Source organism: Canis lupus, chromosome 15, assembly GCF_003254725.2.
Source record: "Canis lupus dingo isolate Sandy chromosome 15, ASM325472v2, whole genome shotgun sequence".
Classification (NCBI taxonomy): Eukaryota; Metazoa; Chordata; class Mammalia; order Carnivora; family Canidae; genus Canis; species Canis lupus.
In genome coordinates, this window is record NC_064257.1 from 763625 (window position 1) to 787111 (window position 23487).

A 23487-nucleotide genomic window follows, 5' to 3' on the forward strand; every position below is an offset into this window, starting at 1 on the left:
CTCTGGGGCTGCAGGAGTGGGTTTCTCTGGGATTTCTGAACTTCTGGAGTTACTGAAAGTCAGCAGCAGTTCTTTCTGACCTTCTCTCCACCCCTACGTTTCCCTTCCAACAGTTTCCCTTCCAACAGTTTGTAAGCATGTTATTCCCTGTGTTAGATCCTTTCTTGCTTGAGATATCTAGAGTAGATTCTGCTTTCCCAATACACTTAACGGGTAAAATGCTAGGCACTCAATAACTATTAGGTATTACTCAGGTCTATGGAACAGGAAAACTGAGAAGCACATCTATTTGCTTTTCTTACCTCGTCTGATTTTCTTTTTTCATCTTCTAGTTGTTTAAGTTGGGCCTCCTGTTCCTGAATTCTGGATTGTTGCTGAGAAGTGGTTATTTCCAGTTGATTCCCTTTATCTTGTAAGATGCTCACTTGCTTTTGTAGCTCATTTACATTCTGATCTAGGAGTTTCCTGAGAGCAATTAATGTACATTAAATCACACTGAAATTATGGAATTCTTTGACCTAAAATTGTTATATCATCACAAGGGATTTTACTGGTTCATTGAGGTAGGGCACGTGTCCATAAAATAAAGAGACCAGCACAGGGGACCTCTTTTGTGACAAATGCTTCTCTTAGTTCTCTCTCTCACATCAAGACAACCCTACAAAGAGGAAGTAATTTCCCTTATTTCACAGAGGAAGCTGTGGTTCTGAGAGGTTTAATTAACTTGCTAGGACAAGATGAAGGTAGGGCTCTGATCCTGAATCTTTTATTCTTTCTACTTGTTCTTGTGGCTTTACAAGTTGGGTCCCTTGATCTTGGTTCAACATAGGGCTGTTAGTTACAAATGTTATTGATACTAATGCACACAGGTTAACACTGCAAGAGCTGAATCATAAATAAGCCCATGTTTGATGAGGAAATTCACCCTTTTCCAGAAGGGCCATAAGTACTTAACTCCTTCAGAGGGAATCTCATCAGACTACAGTTCGTGGAAGAGTTTCTGAGGATTTCTGACAAGGCTCTTTGGATTTAGGAGATGATCAAGAAGAATATGATGAGGATGATGGAGTAACATCTACATGCTAGGTCACTACTGACACTGGACAACTGAACTCACTTTCTCTAACTTCAGTTTTCAGAAAAGCCAATGGATTACTGGGAAAGATTGATATTTGAGACTTGGAACTCATATCTCTCAGCCTCCAGCACCTCCAGCTCTTGTCATGGCTCTGGATATAAGTGCAGGCTCTATAAGCTTACCTTGTATGATTCATATCTGCCCCAGCACCAGGACTGCCCCCTTCACCTCTGTTTTATCTCATTCATTATAGACCTGAGCAATTCTTGCCAATTACTGTCTACTCTTTTAGTTCCATTCTGAATTTCTGATCAAGGGGCCAGACTAAGAAATAAGCTTTGGAGCTGAAAGGGAAGTTTTAAATTGCTAGAACTAAAGAAAATTGAGTTATATGCAATAGAATCTAGGAGTTGGAAATGGACATTGAAACATAGCAAGTCAAAATTTAAAACACCAATGAAATGTTAGAAATTAATTCCCATATTATATATAGTTTGAAAAAAGACAAATAAACCAGTTATGCCAATGAATGAAATTAAGAAGGCTCTCTGCTCCTCTCCCTTAGATATATGCAGCCATATCTTCTGGTGCAGTGCCAGTCCTGTCCCTGAGACACAACGATGAAAGTTGGAGTAAGTCAATTTGGCCATATTGGGCACCTGGCCACTGGGACTGCTTTTAACTCTGGTAAAGTGGATACTGTAGCCATCAATGGCCCCTTCACTGACCTCAACTACATGATCTACATGTTCCACTATGATTCTACCCATGGCAAATTCCATAGCATAGTCAAAGCTGAGAACAGGAAGCTTATCATCAATGGAAAGCCCATCTCCATCTTCCAAGAGCAAGATCCCACCAACATCAATTGGGATGATGTTGTGCTGAGTATGTTGTGGAGTCCACTGCTGTCTCACCATGGAGAAGTCTGGGGCTCACTTGAAGGGTGGGGCCAAGAGGATCATCATCTGTTCCCACTCTGCTGATGCTCCCATGTTTGTGGTGGGCATGAACCTTGAGGAGTAAGACAACTCCTTCAAGATTGTCAGCAATGCCTCCTGCACCACCAACTACTTGGCCCCTCTGACCAAGGTCATCCATGACAATTTCGGCATCGTGGAGGGACTCAGGACCACAGTCCATGCCATCACTGTCATTCAGAAGACTGTGGACAGCCTCTATGGCAAGCTGTGACATGATGGCTGCCTAGAATATCATCCCTCCTTCTACTGGCACTGCCGAGGCTGTAGGCAAGGTCATCCCTGAGCTGAATGGGAATCTCACTGGCATGGCCTCTGTGTCCCCACCCCCAATGTGTTAGTCATGGATCTGACCTCCTGCCTGGAGAAAGCTGCCAAATATGATGACATCAAGAAAGTGGTGAAACAGGCATTACAGGGCCCCCTCAAGGGCATCCTGGGGTACACTGAAAACCAGGTTGTCTCCTGAGACTTTCATAGTGACACCCACTCTTCCACTTTCAGTGCTGGGGCTGGCATTCCTCTTAATGACCACTTGGTCAAGCTTATTTCCTAGTATGACAATGAATTTGACTACAGCAACTGGGGGCTGGACTTTATGGTCCTCATGGCCTCTAAGGTGTAAGAAACCCCTAGACCACCAGCCTCAGTGAGAGCAAGAGGAAGAGAGAGGCCCTCAGCTGCTGGGGAGTCCTTGCCCCAATTCATCCCCTAACACACTGAGAATCTCCAGACCACCACAGTTTTCATCCCAGACCCCTGAAGAAGGGGAGGGGCTTGGGGAGCTCCTGTGTTGTTATTACCATCAATAAAGTACACTGTATCCAGCTTAAAAAAAAAAAAAGAAATTAAGAGATAAATGGGTTGAAGCCTCCTGGTTTCCCCAATGGCCTTAATCTCTCAATCCATTCCTTACATAGCAACCAGAGTGCTCTTTCTACATCACAATCTCATCATATCATAAGGTTCAAATACCTCAATATAGCTTGCTAGCTAGCTTACCTTTCTAGCCTCGTTTTCTTGCCCCCAAACATTTTGTTCCAGGCAAAATGAACTTTTTTCACTCCTGAAATAAGTCATCCTCTACACTTATTTCTCCCCTGCAACTCCAACCTTGTCCTTATCTTCCTCTTCTAGGACTTCTTTCCCCTAATATTCTCTATTGAGCTATCCATCCCAAGTTCCTCACACTAAGCTTAAACAGATTTCATTGAGGAAGGCTTTCTTGAGCTCCCTAGACCAGACTAGGTGTTTCTGCTATGCACTACCATAGCATCTTCTTTTAGTATAACACTTATTATAAAGTCTATGTACACAGATATTCATTGCATCATTATTTGTAACAGCAAAAATGTCTAAAAAGCATTTTATATAAATTATAGTTATGTAACAGAATGTTATAAAACTGTTTAAAATAATATTATGGAACTAAAATCAATAACAGAAAGATAGCTGGAAAATCCCAAAATATCTGGAGATTAAACAATATGCTTCTAAATAATACATGTCAAATAAGAAGTCATAAAAAGTTAAAAATATTATGAACTACATGTATTTTACATGAAGATGAAAATACAACTTACAAAATTTGTGAGTTGGAACGAAAGCTGTGCTTAGTGGGACATTTATAGCATTAAATGTAAATATTGGGCAGCCTTGGTGGCTCAGTGGTTTAGCACCACCTTCAGCCCAGGGTGTGATCCTGGAGACCTGGGATCGAGTCCCCTGTCCGGCTCCCTGCATGGAGCCTGCTTCTCCCTCTGCCTGTGTCTCTGTTTCTCTCTCTGTGTGTCTTTCATGAGTAATAAATCAAATCTTAAAAAAAAAATAACTGCAAATATTATAAAAGGAAGATCAAAAATCAATAATCTAAGCTTCCACTTTAGGAAATTAGAGAAAGCAGACCAATATAATCCTAAATAAAGCAGAAGAAAAGAAATAACAAAAAACAGAGCAGAAATTAGTGAAACTGAACACAGGAAAACAATAGAGAAAAACAATTTAAATGGTTCTTTGAACAGATCAATAAAATTGATAAACCACTAGGCAGGGTAATCAAGAAGCAGAGAAGACACAAATTCCTAATATCAGAAATGAAAGATGGATCACCACTACTGATCCTATGGACATAAAAAAGGACAATAAAAGAATATTTTTTTAAACAAGTCTATGCCTACACATTTGATAACTTAGATGAAACAGACTGGTTCGTTGAAAGACACAGTCTACCAACACTTATGCAAGGAGAAATAGATACTGTGAATAGACCTCTACCTACTAAAGAAATTGAATCACTATTTAATAACTTTTCAAAAAATAGGGCACTAAGCCCAGATGGTTTCACCAGTGAATTCAACCAAACATATAAAGAAGAAATGATATCAATTCTCTACAATCTCTTCCAGAAAAAGTGAAGAAGAGGGAATACTTATTAATCAATTCTATGATGTCAGCATCTCCCTAATACCAAAACCAGATAGAGATGTTACAGGAAAGGAGAGCTGTAGACCAGTGTCTTCCATGAACATGCCCCAAGTCCTTGATGTGGCTTGTTACGTTCAGCAGGGCTCGAGTCTAGCTTACTTTTCTAGCCTCTTTTCTTGCCATTTGCCTTATTCTCAGACATTTTGTTCTGGGCCAGATGAACATTTATCACTTCACTGAAGAAGATGTTGATGACAACAGTAACAAAAATAACATCAAATATTGCAACAACAATAATAATAATAACACCTTTTTAGTCCTGACTTGTAACGTGTCAACTTGTCCAGGAATTACCTCTGTATATGTTTCTGGTTAGACTGGGCTACAAGAGATACACTTTACTTGTACAGGGTATGGAGGGTGGAAGTAAAGCAGTTTGGGTTTTACACTCAGGAAGTCAGAGTAGGTGCCTTTGAAGCTCATCCCCATTGCCAGGTATCTGCGGCTCACCTCTGTGTGAAGCAACAGCTAGGCTTGCAACTGCTCTATCTTCTCCAGCTCCTGGACCAGGTGTTCAGTTAGCTCCTTGATAAGGGAGACCATTTTCTCCTGCAGGACACCTACTTCATCAAGGTTGGAGGCAGGGACAGGGTCCAGTCCATCCTCACGATTTTGCCCTGTGCTCATGGGTTTAGCTTGTCATTGCACTCTCACTTCATATCCATCTACACTTCCTGACCACTCATCCTGCAGACTTTGAGCTCTAGCATAAGATGAATGATGATAGCCTTACAAACTGTGTAACCTGCCCCACAATGGCATAAGACCAAATCTTGGTACCAAATCTCTTACTAAATATGTATTTCTCTTACTGGTTCTATTCTGATGGATTCCTGACTAATACGAGTGCTTACTATGTGCCCTATGCTGATAATATAACCTAACTCTTAAAGCTCATTTAATCCACGCAACAATCTTATGAATTAGGTGTGGAGAGGCACTGAAAGGATAAGAAACTTGACCAAGATTATGTAGCTCTTACATAGCTAATAAGATGCCCATGTTATATTGTTAGGTAAAAAATGCAAATTCAAAAGCAACATAGCTAATAAGATGCCCATGTTATATTGTTAGGTAAAAAATGCAAACTCAAAAGCAACATATTATTTTAAAGATTTAATTTATTTATGAGAGAGAGAGAGAGAGCATGAGAGGTCACAAGCAGGGGGAGGGGTAAAGGGAGAAGCAGACTCCCCACTGAGCAGGGAGCATGATGCAGGACTCGATCCCAGGACTCTGAGATCATAACCTGAGCCAGAAGGCAGATGCTTAATCGACTGAGCCACCGAGGTACCCCAAAGCAATATATTTTAAAGGGGTCAACTTTTGTCAACAAAATACGAATAATAAAAATATATGCATATGTGTAGAAAAAAGACCTGAGAAATATGTATGAACCACTTGAAGTGGTTATTGCCAAAGGACAGAATTCTAAAGCATTTGTTCTTTTTATTTTATATAGCTCTTTTTTTTTTTACAAAGATTTATTTATTTTATAAAGAGAGAGAGTGCACAGGTCTGTGCGAGCAGGGGAGGGGTAGAGGAAGAGGGAGAGAATCTCAAGTAAGCTCCATGCTCAGCGCAAAGCCCAACACAGGGCTCAATCTCCTGACCTTGAGATCATAACTTAAGCCAAAATCAAGAGTCAGAAGCTTAACCAAATGAGTCACTAATGTGCCCTAATATTTCTCTTTAGTAACTGAAATTTCATAATGAGTATTATAATTAATTATAATTAATTACAATTGTACTTGCTAGAATTATCCCATGGAAGTAGTAAAGGATATACACAAAAATTTGGCTACAAGGAAAGATATTAGGTTATTGCTTATTACAGCAAGAAACTGGAAAAGATGTAAATATACAACAATAAGGGATTAAATTAATTATGGTCTGTTATTAGAATAATGTTCTAGAAGGTTTATGGAAGATAAACCGAACAGTGAAAAAAGTAGGTTACAATCTAAATATCTAAATTGGGGTTGCTTTCCTCCAGGTTACAAAACAATGTATATTATATAGTTCTTTGTGGAAAAGAATTTCCCTACATATTTCATTTTCTTATAGCTAGCTGAAATATTACATATTACTTCTACATAGTTTGTCTTGGGCGATCTTCACAGAAGAAGTATAGAGCTGGTATTACTAGTCCCACTTTAGAGATAAGAAACCAAGTTTCAGGGAAGTTAAATAGCCTTTTCCTTGTTCAATTCTTGGATTACATCTTTTGTTTCTTTTTTAAAAATATTTTTGAGTATAGTTGATGCACCATGTTGCATTAATTTCAGGTGTAGAACGTAGTTATTTGACAAGTTTATACATTATGCTGTGTTCACCGTAAGTATAGCTACCATAATATGTCACACACAATGCTATTACAATACCATTGACTATATTCCTTATGCTGTACCTTTCATTCCCATGATTTATTCACTCCATAACTGCAAGCCTGTATCACCCACTCCCCTTCATCCTTTTTGTTCATTCCCCTACTATCCTTCCCTCTGTCAATCCTCAATTTGTTCTCTGCATTTATAGATCCAATTCTGCTTTTTGTTTGTTCATTTGTTGTTGTTTTTTTTTATTTTTTTTATTTTTATTTTTATTATTTTTTTGTTTTTTTTTTTTAGATTCTACATATGAATCTGGTATTTATGGTATTTACCTTTCTCAGTCTGACTTATTTCACTTAGCATAATACTCTCCAGGTCTATCCAATTTGTTGCAAACGGCACAATCTCATCCTTTTTATGGCTGCATAATATTCCATTACAGAGGGTGTACGCACGTACAGCATCACATCTTTCTTATCCATTTGTCTATTGATGGATGCTTATGTTGCTTCCATATCCTGGCTATTGTAAATAATGCTGCAATAAGCAAAGGGGTGCCTGTATCTTTTTAAATTAATGTATTTTCATTTTCTCTGGGTAAATACCTGGTAGTGGAATTACTGGATCATATGGTGGTTTTACTTTTAATTGTTTGAGGAACTTCCATCCTGTTTTCCACAGTGGCTGTACTAATTTATGTTCCTACTAACAGGGTATGAGGATTTCTTCATATTTTGTTTCTTTAAAAACCTCATACAGTTGTTTTGCAATCTATTATTCTTAATTCCTGTTGCAGAAGTTCTTGGGGGTTATAAATCTGGTGTTTGTTGTATCCAATGACAATCATTTGTGGTAGCCAGTTTCCTTGTGTCATTTGGTAATTTTTTATTGTAGGCTTATATCTGATTAAACTTAATATATAGGAATCCTTCACATCTGAATTGGGCTTGCTTTCCTCCAAAGATAATTTGGGGAAGTCAGGAAGCTGCCTACTAGGGAACACTTCAAGACTCTCAGCTTAGTATCAGAGTCCCTAGTTTACTCTCCCACCTTAAGGCAAACTTCCTCAGCTCCTTTTCCCAAACCCGAGGTGATATTATTATTTGCCCTCTGACTTAGAAGTTTATTCACATTCATCATTTTTGTTTGAGCTTATTGTATTTTTGCTGTTGGTGCTTTCTCTTGCTTTACTGTGGGTAAAGCTTTAAAAGGTATACGGACTATAGTTTATTCAGGATCTAGCTGTGTTATAACAGAAGGATGGCCTGCCATCCTGTTAGAGGCAGCAGTGAGACAAATATTTTTCTACTGTACCTCACTCAGTGAACTCATTATTCATTCACACATTTATTCATTTACTTATTCAAACATTCATTCATTCACTATTTTCTGAGTACCTATTGAGTGCTAGGCCCTATACTAGAGCTTTTAACTAAAGCTGAAAGTATATTTCTCAGCTTCATAATATACATGAATGTCTGCGTATCTTTTCAGCAGCTAAAACCAACTTTTTCTTAAAATATATGTGAATTACTGTGAAAAAAAAGAAAGAAACCAGTTACTGAAGTTTAGGGTATCCAGGGAGATCGCCTAAGTAAGAATTCTAATAGTAATCCTAATAATTTGAGAAAAAATAAAAAAGAAAGCTCTTAATCTGGGAACAGATTATTGATGATTAAGATACCTGGAAAGTACTTGAGACTTCTTTGAGGAAAATCAGCTGATAAATACAAACATCAATTTCATTTGGTTTGCCTTTTCACCAGTCATGTTAGAACTAGAAAAGCAAATCCCAGAGTATCATATTTCAGAGGCAATACAATTATCAAGAACATGGACTGGGGGCACCAAGTGTGTCTCAAAGCAACAAGATACAATCCCTGCCTTTACGAATCTGACACGCTAGTGTGAATGGCAAACAAGACCAACAATGAGAACACAGTGTTGGTAAGTCTGGTGTAACTGAGTTCACTTGAGTGGGAACACTGAGGAAATACGTCCATAAACTGACATTGCTGGCAAACTCGGTGGTTAGGTTAGCCCGGGGGAAGCTGCCGTCTTTGTTCCTCTTACCTGTTTTGTTGCTCTTCCTGATATTGTTGCTTTGTTTTAGCTTCATTTTCCAGGGCTTCTTTTATTCTTTCCTCGAGTTGCTTCTTCCCCAAAGCACACGTGTCTGAGAGACAGACTTTGTGAGCTTGTTCTAATTTCTGCTGTAGATCCAAAATCTTGAAGGAAAAATTTCACCAATAAAATGTTAAGCAAAGTCTGACTTTTTTTCCAATTAGGGATATGCCATATGAGGAACTGGCAAACACAGTGCTAACAAACAAATCTGGTCTAAAGTAAACAGCAAGGCTAGATTTATTTTAATTTTAAAATAAATTACCTAAGTTTTACAATATATGAAACATTCACACAGTTTAACGGATGTTTGTGTAAATGAAGCTTTATAGTGAAAGCTCCTTCCCATCTCTAGCTTGTCTTCCTGCCAGTTTTCCTGCACTACATACATAATCACTGGTATTAGTTTCTTGTGTACCTTTCTGGGATTTATTTATGCCTACATAAATATTATACAGTTCTCCCTTGTATGCATATTTTTTACACAGATGATGACATATCATATATAATTATGTGCTTTGCTTTTTTAAAAAATATTTTTTTTTAGATAGAGAAAGAGTGAATAGAGGAGGAGAGGGGATAGGGGGAGGAGAAAGAATCTCAAGCAGGCTCCATGCCCAGTGTAGAGTGCGATGCAGGGCTTGATCTCTTGACACTGAAACCACGACCTGAGCCAAAATCAAGAGTCAGACAATTAACTGACTGAGCCACCTAGGTGCCTCAGTTGCATTTTACTTTTTAAAAATAACACTATATTTGGGGATTTTTTCCATATTATATGTGTATATGGAACTCTTATAGATGTATACCATCCCATTATAAGGATATATTATAACTTATTTAAATAGATCCCTACTGATGGGATATTTAAATTGATTCCAGTCTTTCGCTATTACAAACAATCGCTCTAGAATAAATTATGAGATATGGATTTGCTAGGGCAAAGGTATTATTATTTGTTTGTTTGATAATGCCAAACTGACTCCATAGGTATTAGGCCAATTTATACTTCCAACAGCAATGTGTGAGCATGTCTGGTTTCCTCACAGTGCGGCTAGATTCATGATAAGATTTTTTTTTTAATTTTATTTATTTATTCATGAGAAACACAGAGAGAGGCAGAGACAGAGGCAGGTACAAGTACTAAATTGTTTTCCAAAGTGTTCATACTGGGATGCCTTCGTTGCTCCATCGGGTGAGCATCTGGCTCTTGATTTTGGCTCGTGATCTTGGGGTCCTGGGGAGCCCTGCATGGGGCTCCATGCCCAGCACGCAATCTGCTTAAGGATTCTCTTTCCTCTCCCTCTGCCCCTCCCCACACTCTCACATGTGCTGCTCTCTGTCTAAATAAATGTCTTTAAAAAAAAACCCAAAGTGTTCATGTTAATTTATTCTTCCAATTGCAGTCAATATTTAAAACTCCTTATTGTACAAAATGCTCACCGATATTTAGTACTGTCTAAATTTAGATTTTTTTACTAATCTGGAATTACCAACTACTTTTCTGTTTTTTTATTTAAAAAAATTTTTAAGAGATTTTATTTATTTATTTTAGAGAGAGAGTGAATGAGAGAGAGAGAGAGAAAGAGAGAGAGAGAGAGATCATGAGCAAGGATTAAACGCAGAAGGAGAAGCATACTCTCCACTGAGCAGGGAGCCCGACTGGGGGCTCCAACCCAGGACCCTGGGATCATGGCCTGAGCCAAAGGTAGACACTTAACTGACTAAGCCAGCCACCCAGATGCCCACCAATTACTTTTTTAATGGAGTAATAATATACACAAAGTGCACATATCTTGAGCATACTGAATGGAGTTTCACTTACAACTGTCTCTCACATCAAGGTATAGGATACTCCCAGCACCACAGAAAATTCCCTCTAGTCCTCTCCCAATTAGTGACCCTAATAAAGACAATCCCATTCTCAGATCATAACTTAGTTTTGTCTATTCTTAAACCTCATATAAATGAAATTAAACGGTATGAATGTTCTTGTTCTGGTTTCTTTAGCTCAAAATTAGGCTTTTGAGCATAATTAAGATTGCTGTAATCTACTTTTATTTATTTATTTATTTTTTTTTTTTTAAATATTTTATTTATTCATGACACACACACGCAGAGAGAGAGAGAGGCAGAGACACATGCAGAGGGAGAAGCAGGCTCCATGCAGGGAGCCGAACATGGGACTCGATCCTGGGTCTCCAGGATCAGGCCCCGGGGCAAAGGAGGCGCTAAGCCGCTGAGCCACCCGGGCTGCTCGCTGTCATCTACTCTTAGATATTTATTTTATACTTATATGGTTTGATGAAATGATTTATTTACTTATTTTATGATTTATTTTTTTATGTGAAATTTGACTCTCCAACCCACAGACCAAAATGTGCAACTGTTACATACTACTGCCACCTGGTGTTAGGCAATCTGAAATGCAGGGGCATTATTTCAAAAACAGTCCATTTCACAACACAAATCTCCCCAAAATTACAAAGTAAATATCATATCAACAGACAAATGAGAGGAGAATAAATCTTTTAAAAGTTGAAAGTATAAAACAAAAGTCATATGGCTTCAATCGGTTACTTTAAGTTCATGTTATAGCTTTAATGAAACTTAACCTTTTAAAGTTCACGCAGTTTAAAGAAACACGAGATTTACTGGAACGGTAGGAGCAGGTGATGTCAAAAGAGAGGAAAGTATGGAAGAGCAAAGAAAAACCCGAGAATTCTATCAAGTTGGCATTGTAACTACTTCTTAATATCCTTAGGGAAATAGGATTTCAGTTGTGATATTCAGTGCATGCTGTTTATTAAGCTCGAGGATAATTACCTTCGCTTCTGCATCAGCAACTTTTGATTTCTCCTGATCCAGCTTTTCCTGCAGGTTGTTCTGTGATTTAATGCTCTGAGCCTGTACCTCCAGCTCCAGTTCCCTGATTTTCTGCTGACAGTGCTTCCATTCTGCTGTGAGTGAAGAGCACATCTTTGTGCTATCTAAGAACTTCTGCTGGGCCTGCTTTAGTTCAACTTTGATCTAGAGGTGGGGATTAAACAGAGTGATAGTAATAAGCATTGAAATAAGACGAATATTGAGCCAGGATAAGCACTTTTCATAGCAGTGCAGTCCCCCAAGAGCTGACAAATAACCAATGTCACATGGATGGTTACCTCTCTGGAGCTGTCATGTGTTAGTAAGATTTGCCAAAGTATATCCAGCCAGATGGCAGATGGCAGCTGGACAGAGGAATTTCCCCAAGAGTTTCTATACACGCATCATCTGAACATTTTCCATCCTTTTTTTCAATCTCCTACAAGCTGGCTTTCATCCTCACTACTCCATGAAACAGTTTATGCCAGGGGCACTACTGATCTCCCCACTGCCAAAATGAATCCAATGGACAAACTGAACTCTTAGGTAGTGTTCACTCCCTCCATCTCAGAAAGTTCTGTTGGAGTCTATATGATAGACTCTGCTGGTTTTCTCCTTTCTCTTTTCTGTGTTCCTTCCTGGTCCTTTCACTCTAATGCTACCCAACTTCTAAATATCATTGGACTACCCTAGGCCTTGAGAGTGGTTTTGAAATACCACCTTTATGCCCATAACTGCCAAAATAAAACTCCTTGAGTCTGTCCATATCAAAAATCATTTTTTCCCTCAATCTCCCTGATTTCAGTAAGTGATGCCACCACCTAAAGTTCTGTTTGAGCCAGTAGTCTGAGAGTCATCCCCGAGCCTTCCTTTCTCATCATGAGCCCATTTGGCACCTGCTGGCATGCTGCCTCCACAACGTGTGTCGCATCAGCCCATCTGTGTCCACCACCCTTGTGTATGACATCATCATCTCTAGCCTGGATCATCATGATAACAACATGGTCCTGCTGCTTCCATTTTTATTCCCTTCTTATCTCTTCTCTTCATTGCAGCCCAAGTGTGTGTTTGTTGTTTGTTTGTTTCTTTCTTTCTTTTTCTTTCTTCCTTTTTTCCTCCTTCTTTCCCTCCATCCCTCCTCTCTTTTCTTTTCTTTCTTTCTTGAGAGCAAGTGCACAGGAGGGAGGGAGGGGAAGAGGGAGAGGGAGAGAAGCTCAAGCAGGCTCCACACCCAGCACAGAACCTGATGCAGGGCTCCATCTCACAACTCTGAGATCATGTCCTGAGCCAAAATCAAGAGTTGGAGGCTTAACTGACTGAGCCAACCAGGTGCCCTCCCCCCGACTCCTTTTCTTCCCCTTGCCAACCTCTTTTATTTTTTTTTTTTTATTTTTTTTTTTTTTTAATTTTTATTTATTTATGATAGTCACAGAGAGAGAGAGAGAGAGAGAGGCAGAGACACAGGCAGAGGGAGAAGCAGGCTCCATGTACCGGGAGCCCGACGTGGGATTCGATCCCGGGTCTCCAGGATCGCGCCCTGGGCCAAAGTCAGGCGCTAAACCGCTGCGCCACCCAGGGATCCCGCCAACCTCTTTTAAATCACAGGTTACTTAGCACCATGAAAGTAAAGGGACTATCTTTATATTTAAAAATTGATGACTAATTTTAGTAAAAATTTTGAAAATTTAAATGAAAAGAAAAAATTTCTATAAAAATAAAATTTACCAAAGTTGATAACAAGAAAAAATGAAAAGTGTGATTTCTTATAACTATTAAGAAACTGAATCAGTAATTGAAAATCTTCCTAGAAGAAAACTCTAGAATCATAAGGATTCAGAAATCAGTTCTTACAGTTATTGAAGAAGAAGGAATTGTAATTTATTGTTAGAAACTCCTCCAGAGAACAGAAAAAGGGTATGTTTCCCATCTCATGTTAAGGGGCTAGGGTAACCTTAATGCCAATATCTGACATGGATGTTATAAGAAAGGAAAATGACAGGCCAGTCTCATTCAGGAACAAAGATGCAAAAATTCCAAAGAAATACTGGCAAGCTAAAATCAGCAATGTAGAAAAAGAATAATAATTTAGGATGAAGTTGGGTTTATCCCAAGAATGCAAAGTTGAGTTAACATTAGAAAATCAGTTAATGTAATTCACCATATTAACAGATTTAAAAATCAAAATATGCAGAAAAGTAATTTGATAAAATTCAACATGTGCTCATCACAAAACATTGAATGAACACTAGGATTTTCTTAATGTGATTTTTAAAAGTCTTAAAAAAATACCTTACAAGACATATTCAATGAAATGAGACTGGGAAGGAGAAAATGTACCCACTATCACCAGCTCTATTTGGCACTATATTAGCCACTGCTTAGAACAAGGATAAAGAATGAAAGGTGGAACATGTATGTAGAAGGGAAGAAGGAAAATCATATTTATTCTTAGATGGTATGATTGCTTATATATAAAATACAGAATAATATAAACATAAATTATAAGGAAGTAATTAAAAGCATGGCAAGGTTTTTATTAGAAAAAACTTAGTACATTTTTGTGTTAGCAATAGTTAGAAGATGAAATTTTTTAAAAGTTACCACTTACAATAGTATGGAAAGTATCAGCACCTAGGAGTATGTCTAACAAAAGATGTATAAGACCTCCACAAATAAAATTATGATACTGGGAGAAATTAAAGAAGACCTAAATATAATATATACACATTTTGTAGAGGATTTGATATTATACAGATTTAAATTCTCCCCAAATTTATCTATAGATTTGGTGTATAAATTCAGTGTAGAAATCCCAAAAGACCATGTGTGTAAATATGTGTATATGTGTGAGTACATGTGGTATGTGCGTGTACTTTGACAGGCTGATGACAAAATTTATACAGAATTTCAAATGGCCAAGCGTAGCCAAGGCATCCTAGAATAAGAACAACAAGAAAAAAAGATGTGCTCTATCAAATATTAAGATTTATGTAAAGCTGAAATAATTAAGATAGCATGTTATTGGCTCAAGAATAGACAAAATAGGACAATGGAACAGAATAGAGAGCTTGGAAACAGACCATATATATATACTAATATTCTTATGGCCCAGGTGACAATATAGTAATGTAGGAGAATATCTTTATGACTTTGAGGTCGTCAGTGATTTCTTCCTTTTTTTTTTTTCTCAAAGATTTTTTATTTGTTTATTTGAGATAGCAAGAGAGAGAGAGAGAGCATGAGCATGAGCCAGGGAGAAGAATAGAGAGAGAGAAGTAAGCTCTCCACTGAGCAGGGAACCAACTTGGGGCTTGATCCCAGAACCCTGGGATCATGATCTGAGCTGAAAGCAGACACTTAACTGACTGAGCCACCCTTGTTATAAATGGCAAACATTGATTAGGTTAAAATTTAAAACTTTGATTCATCAAAACATATATTTAGAGAGTGAAAATATAAGCCATAGAGTAGAAGATGTTCATAATACACACCTGATCAAGGCTTCATAAATTAAGAATTCCTATAAATTAATGGGAAAATAAAAAGGAGAAAGAAAGAAAGAGAAAGAAAGAAAGAAAGAAAGAAAGAAAGAAAGAAAGAAAGAAAGAAAGAAAGAAAGAAAAGGACAGAAGCCCCCCAGAAAGGTAAACAAAATCTTGAACAAGTGTTTCACAAAATAGAAACTCAAATGTCAAATAAATATATAGAAAGCTGTTCAGCTTCATTTTTATTTTTTTATTTTTATTTTTTTAAAGATTTATTTATTTATGATACACATAGAATGAGAGAGAGAGAAGCAGAGACACAGGAGGAGGGAGAAGCAGGCTCCATGCCAGGAGCCCGACGTGGGACTCGATCCCGGGACTCCAGGATCACACCCTGGGCCAAAGGCAGGTGCTAAACTGCTGAGCCACCCAGGGATCCCCCTCAGCTTCATTTTTAAAACAAGGAAATGCACATTAAAACTGCTAAGAGCTACCACTATACACATATAAGATTAGCAAAAATTGTAAAGTCTGACAGCATCAAGAAATGTTGAGAATGTAGAGCAATAGAAAACTTCATACCTGCTGGTAGGAGTATAAACCTTTAGCAGAAGTGCAAGTCATATATACCCTATGATTTCACTCCCACTCTCTTCCTAAAGAAATACGTACTATGGATGGACATCAGAACACATGTATACAAGTGTTCACAACAGCAGTTTTTGAAAAATAGAGGCATTACTCAGATCCTTTTGTGCATTCACTATTCAAGAAAGAGTCTTACATTCAATAAATGAACATATCTGAAATAACATGCTCTTATGCTCTATGTTTAAAAGCAAAGGTCCTTGGATAAAAGCTGCTCAAGCGTCCAGAGAGCTAAGCTCCTGATACCTCCTTTTGCATTAAGTTCTGAACACCAGATATGCCATCTCCAAAAATGTTAACAGATATGTAAAAATGATCAAAATGATTTATTAAACAGAGTAGAAATGCATGTGCGTAGAAATAAAGAAACTCTACGGGACTAATATGCCTTGATATCATTGGTGGTCAATATAGATCAATAGAGAAAAACTACTGTAATAAGCTAGTCTCTTTGGTGTTACCAAAAATAAATTATAGATCAAGTTTTAATAAGCTTCCTATTTTTCCAGTAAAAATCCTTCTTTGTCCCCTTCCCTGCCACTCTAAACTAGTTCAACCTCTCTCTCTCATTTTCTCATTTTATTTTGGAGGATTGATACAGCTTTTTAAACTTCATTGACAGGACCAAACCTATTAAATACAGGTGTCTTCTCAAAAGGCTCTCTAACTTATTAGCTAGGAACTTTCATTTTTCTTTCTTTTTTTTAAGATTTTATTTATTCATAAGAGACACCCAGAGAGAGAGAGAGAGAGAGAGGCAGAGACGCAGGCTGAGGGAGGAGCAGGCTCCATGCAGAGAGCCAGACGTGGGACTCCGTCCTGGGTCTCCAGGATCACACCCGGGCTGAAGGCTGTGCTAAACCGCTGAGCCACCGGTGCTGCCTGGAACTTTCATTTTTCAAGAACCAGGTAGCCATGTATAGAGGAAGACATGTGATTTCACTTATACGTGGAATGTGAAATGCAATACAAACAAAACAAAACAGAAATGAATTCATAAATGCAAAGAACAAACACACTATTACCAGAGGGGACAGAGGTGAGGGGGTGGGCACAATATGTGAATGGAGTTAGGAGGTTAAAAAATAAATAAAAAAGAACAATGTAGCCTTAAAAACTGAGTAAGATGCAGGCAGATCTAATGAATAGGAGAAAAAACAAATAAATGAGAGAAAAGAAGAAATCAAATGTTGGAAAATTTGGTGCATTTGATTAATTCAGGGTTATGAGACCTAAACTTCTTGCTACAAATAGAAAAGTTTTGAGTCCTCTCATAATATATTGTCTACCTCCTCCATAGGCCAAGAAAGCTAAAGGCTTCCGGGACCTGTGATCATCAGTCATAGAGCTAACACACACAGTATTTTGGCCATGCTGGTAATGAAGAAACGAGATAACAGTGGAGCAAACACTATTATGGCCAATGATGTGCATCTAGGAGGGCTTCTTTAGCTTTAGGTTGGGGTATTCAATCACAAATAAGAGGATCCAGCATAGTGTCTCAGTGTTGGTGGGGGCAGAACAGCTCTCTGCCCGAAGCTCTGCAAGCCTATAGCATTCTTCTTAATAGCCCCAAGCTGGAAACATATAAGATGTCCATAAACCATACAGAGAATAAATAATGGCAATTTCTTATGATAGACTGCAAAGGAAATGAACAATAGCTATATACTGCAACATGGATGGACCTTCCAAAGTAGGTCATAAGAAGATAGACACAAGAATAGGCAGAACTAAACTATATTGTGTGAGATTCATATATGGGTGGTGAAACTATAAAGTAAAGCAAGAGGGTTATTGTCAAAATTAGCAGTTATGGCTAAAACGGAAAGGTGATGGAATTACAATGGGAAAGAGGCACGAACTGCTAGTAGGTGGCCAATGTGCTGTTTCTCATCCTGAGTGGTGGTTACATGGGTAATCACTTTACGACAATTTGTTAAACTCTATTTTTAGGTTTTATGTACTTTCTGAGTGTTCTAGGTCATAATAAAATGGTTTAAAGGCAATAAATTAATAATCTAGTTTCTTAATTAATCTTAAATATGTCTAACATTAGCCAGAGACCCAGAGTTTGATATTTCTGAGTGGGTTTTTAAAAGTAAGTTCTTAGTTTGCAAAGCTGAGGTTCCAAGATGATCCCAAGTTGAGGAGAGGTGTAATACAGAAAGTTAACTCTTCACAGGAAAGAGAGAAACAGACCTGGATTTAAATTCTGATTCCATGATGCATTAGCTTTGCAACCTTGGACAGTTTCTCATCTATAAAATGCTGACCCTTGACAGCCGTAGGGAGGTTTATAAGAGATAAAGTAAATTAAAAAAATAAAAAGGTAGTTGGCTATTGTAATGACTCCATTTAGGTGCTTTGTCTAAGGAACCAGCCAAAACACTGATATCTCATTATTGAAATGGCCAATATTTTACCCCACCATTAAGGCGATTTAGAACAGAACTTTTACCAATCTATCATTTACCCATCCCTAAAGGACTCATTCATTAATTTAACAAATATTTCTGGGGTGCCAACCACAGATAAGGCATCATAATGTGTGTTGCTCTGGTTATTACACCTTAAGAAAGATACAGTATTGCTTGAATACGCTCAGAGTTAGACAGCTGAAATGATCTCAGAAATGTGTCTGAAAAGAAAAGTGAAAGCCCCTCTTATAAGGAAATTTCAGATTTAACTTAAAACTACAAAGGCTTGAGAAAATATATTCAAATTCAAAAAATCATGAAGGGTAAGGATAAGGAAGAGGTTTCTTCAAATAATCCTGGAATAGTAGGACTCTTTAGAAGGGCTTCCCTTAAAGTTTGACATAAATGACTATTTATTTTCTTCTGTATCTTCCCTACTAGATTTTGAGTTCCTAAAATGTAGGGACCCTTCTTAATCCATTCTTAGGTCACTTTTTGAAGAAGGTACCTTGTTCCCACTACACTAGGTGTGATGAATTTTCCTGTAATAGTCCAGAGAGTAAATATTTTAGCCTTTGTAGGCCACATGGTCTCTGTTAGAACTACTCAAATCTGCTAATGGCCAATAAAGGGGGCCAATAAAGTGGGCCAATAAAGCTTTATTCACAAAAAAAACAAGAGGCAGGCAGGATTTGACCATGGACTTCTACAGACGAGGGGTAAGAACTGTATCAGTTTTACCTACAGTTAAACCCTCAGCATTAACAAGATTTCCTGCCTAGGCTATGACTTAATACTCAGCACATACTTGTTGAATGTTGAATTCCAGAACTTTAGATAGGGACTTACAGAAACTAGGCTCCTAATATACATTTACAGAATCGAACTTCAATTAAAAGGAAGCACTATTTTACATAATGGTTCAGTCTGAATATTTATGTGATTCATAAAATTTAGATGACTTTCTGGATGGCAGTTCTATATAGATAATTTTAAAACAAGCATGTTTGGGGGCTGTCCTCCTAACTTTTGATAGTCTCATGTCAGGAAGAACAATTTTGCCCTCCTATGAATTAATTGTACCTCGGTGCAGTTGATATATGATTCAACCAATAATAATAGAGCTCTTAGGGATAAATAAGTTTATAGGTAGAACTAGAGCAGGACCTCCAGCATTTGGGGTCAGGTCCTTCAAATTTATTGTTACAAGTTTTAGCTAATGATTTCAAAAGACTGTGTAACTTAAAAAAGTTTTCCACATTTACAGGTTGACAGTACACACACAAGTTCAACAGCAGAGAAACAACTGAACTGTGTACCTACTTGGTAGGGCAAAGTCGGAGTGAGTTATCAGAGAGCTCACATTGTCCACACATCTGTGGGTCCTATCACGAATTATGCAGCTGGGGAATTCAAACTCATTTGTCCCCTTGGCCAATTAGCAACTGAGACCTCCCCCCAAACAACCCCCCCCCCCCCAGTCAAGGCTATGCCCACCAGAATTACCTTAATGTTTTCTTCTTGAAGTAAGCTATTGTGCTGCTTCAAGTCCAAGTTCTTTCCCCGCTCATATTGGAGCTCTTTTTCGGCTGAGCAGCACAAAACCTGGAGCCGGTGCAAATTCTGGCGAAGCTTTTGTACATCCTCTTGCTGCTGGTATTTCAATTTTTCTTCAGATGATGGAGGCTAAACAAACATTTTAAAAGAGGAACATGGGCAATTTGAAAGAATATTGGTAAAACATGGGTTCTAGCTGTCAGAAGCAGCAATGCCAGAACGTGAATATTCTTGGAGTTGGCTTACCGACAGCAAATTACTCTTTTTTATATTTATGGCTAGTTGGTACATGTTCATATAACTTAATTCCTACTATTTTGGAGTGAAAATATCAAAGAAATCATTTGAGCAAACCAGTTAAGTATAGACAACTAACTTTCTCACTTTTCATACCGATGAAGGGAAACAGAAGCATGATCATTTTAGGGTAAAACATGCTTTAAATGAGGAGTTCAAAGAGCCAGTATGTGAAGAAGGAAAGTATACACTGTATGTGTGTGTGTGTTTTTTGGGGGGGGTATCTGTTGGCAAAAGAGAGAAAGAGAGAGAGAGAGAGAGAGAGAGAGAGAGAGAGAGAACATTTAGCAGGAGATCTTAAATTCCCAGTCTTACTCATTGCTTTCCTGTTACTACCAGAAAATTCTTCTTCAGTTACTATTTAACAACCACACACCCTCCTGTCAGGTCTCCAGGGCAATAAAACCACCTTGACCAAAGGAGGAGTCACTGGGTTTTCTAACCGGTAGGCTCACGTGGGGGTGCTATGTAGACAAAGAATCCAACCTTATCCCATTCAATAGATGACATATATTTAGAGTTTCCTGAGTCTGGGTCCAGTGTACTTCCTGCCTGTGACTTTCTGGAAAGCCCAGAAAGTCATTAGTCTAGTTCTCTCTTGCTTACAACAGAATTGCAACACAGAATTCCCCAAGTCCTGTAAAGCCTTTTAATTCCAATCTTGGTTTAGTCAAAAAGGCAGTCTGAATCCAATTTGCCTGTCCTAGAGCTGCAAGTGTCTAAGTTCCCTAGAAAAAATTCTTTAATGGAAAATTATTAAGAACCCTAACTCTGGAATTAGTTTCAGTCCTGAATCTATCTTAAAGAAGTTACTTAGTCTTCCTGCTTTTCATTTTCCTCATGTTAAAATGGGGATAATAATGATAACTGCTGGATGGAGTAAAGGGTAAGAAAAGGAAGAAAAGGCATGCAAGCACTTAGCATGATGCCTAGTGCACAATAAGCACTCAGTAACATTACCCATTACTGTGGATGCTACCAAGCTTAATTTTAAGGGCCTTCTGCTTCCATCTGAAAACAAGAATTCTCCTGAAGCCTGGAAACCCTTGATAACCAGTCTAGCTTCTTATCTAACTATCAGATGGCAGTATTTATTTATTTATTTATTTATTTATTTATTTATTTATTTGATGGCAGCTTTTAATAATCAGTTAGTAATCAGCAGCCCGTATGGCCACTTAACATGCCCAAACAGAAATATACAGAGAAGCAACCCCTTTTATACCAATGTACAAAGTTTTTAGCCTGTTTTGAAGATGAGAAAAACCAGAACAATAGTTCTTCTTGCCTACATTTTCTAGTCAAGTCACTTTGCCAGAGTAGAAATGCAAACTATTTTTCATGATAGGCAACTAGTAAAGAAACTACCGGTCAACCAGTCAAGTGACCAACATAAAGTGTATTTTTTCCCTACCATATAAAATGCTTCTTGGCAGAAAATTATTACAGAAGTGTTTGGACTCACTCAGGCTAGTAGGAACCATGTAGTAATGCAAAGTAAAGAATATTAAGTGTCCTTTCCTGATCCATCAACAGACTTATTAAGCTAATCATCCTCTCTGAGTCTCAGCTGACTCATCTGCAAATTAAAGGCTTAAGACCAGATGATGTGTATGTAATGGCTCTTCAATTCATAATTCCTTAAGAATTAAAATGAAACAAATTGGAACCAGCATTATCTTAATTTTATATGCTTAAAACCTAGCTTTTAATATTTTCAAATATTATCTTCATAAAATAAAAATTTAACATGAACCAAATCCATATACTGGTCCCAATGACAGAATCATTCCTTTTGTGGAAATAATTAAAGCCTATGAGCCTTAAATATTCTCATCCAGGGCAGCCCGGGTGGCTCAGCGGTTTAGCGCCGCCTTCACCCCAGGGCATGATCCTGGAGACCTGGGATCAAGTCCCATGTCAGGCTTCCTGCACGGAGCCTGCTTCTCCCTCTGCCTGTGTCTCTGCCTCTCTCTCTCTCTCTTTCATGAATAAATAAAATTAAAAAAAAAAATTCTCATCCAGTGAATGTGGATGGAACAGGCTATCCAACCTGTAAATATGTCAGTCATTAAATGAAGTCCAATGGTTCTGACTCTCTACTCATCAAACATCCTTCAGATTTTGATTTGTCTTTCTCAGCTCTCTATAGGTAAATGTATTGTTCATTTTAACATGTTCAAGTGCTGTTTATAATTACTACAAAATAATAACTGATATTCTGATTTTACCCAATAGTTTCAAAAGTTTGGTTTAATGTGAGTTTATCCCCAAGACACAGATCTATTCTAAGGGGATTAATGCATCAAGTTTCAGAGCCTGCAAGCCTAACAACAGACGCCCTGGGAGGGCCTCCGGGAGACAGCTTGCCAGTCCTCAGGAAATTAGCTTTACATGAGAAGTGTATGCTTTCTTTGAATTTTTCAGCAGAGGGAAGCAAATGACACAGCAGCTAAGAGGTCAAACTCTAGAGTAGATCAACTCAGGTTCCACCACGATGTGTCATTCTGGGAAAATGGTTTAACCTAAGGCCTCAGTTTTCCTTATCTGTAAAGTGGCAACAATAATATCCTGCCTCGTTGTGTTGCTTAATATACACAAGGTATTTAGTACAGTCCTGGAACAAAGCAAATATTTAAAAATGTTACAGAAAAACATGAAGCTAGATTTTTAAACCTATAAAATTAATTATTGGTGATTCCAGTTTGTTTCACAAACATTGGGGAGGTAATAATCTCGAATTCAGCTATCACAACCTTACCTGGAACACTGTTGAACAGCAGAAATTATGCCACCAAATGCGATCAGCAGCCACAAATGATATCACAAATATGTATGAACAATAGAGCTCACCTACTTACTCATAAAAAAGGCTTTCACAATTCTTTTTCTATGTATTTACTATCTATAAGCATTCTTTAAAGTTTGGTATCTGGTCTCAAGCTACAGTTGCTTAAATGTGTATGTTATAAGATTAAGAAGATGCAGCACACATGGATAAGCAGCTAGGCACTAGACACTAAACCAACAACAGCAGTGAAGACCAAAAATTTACACATACCCAAGAACTAAAAAGTAGAGCAATTTATAGCCACCAGTAGGTCAAAGGACCTTCTGCACAGAAAAAAGGTTCTGAAATTATCATTACACAGCACCCTGAAGGAAAAAAAAAATCTATCTAAAACATCTTTTCTTCTCTGCTTACTTAAAGATGCA

The 23487-nt window shown here is 37.9% G+C and overlaps 1 protein-coding gene across 2 annotated transcripts in view; it reads right to left on the reverse strand.

Moving 5' to 3' along the window:
- Positions 1–23487, reverse strand: part of CCDC30 (coiled-coil domain containing 30) — a 118852-nt gene that overhangs the window by 23593 nt on the left and 71772 nt on the right. For both annotated transcript variants that reach the window (XM_049093958.1, XM_025419693.3), the window contains 4 exons: positions 19924–20103; positions 11826–12029; positions 8949–9103; positions 303–465 (listed from right to left, as the gene is read on the reverse strand). In XM_049093958.1, the coding sequence (XP_048949915.1) occupies positions 303–465; positions 8949–9103; positions 11826–12029; positions 19924–20103 (702 nt within the window). The remainder of the gene's footprint in view (positions 1–302; positions 466–8948; positions 9104–11825; positions 12030–19923; positions 20104–23487) is intronic.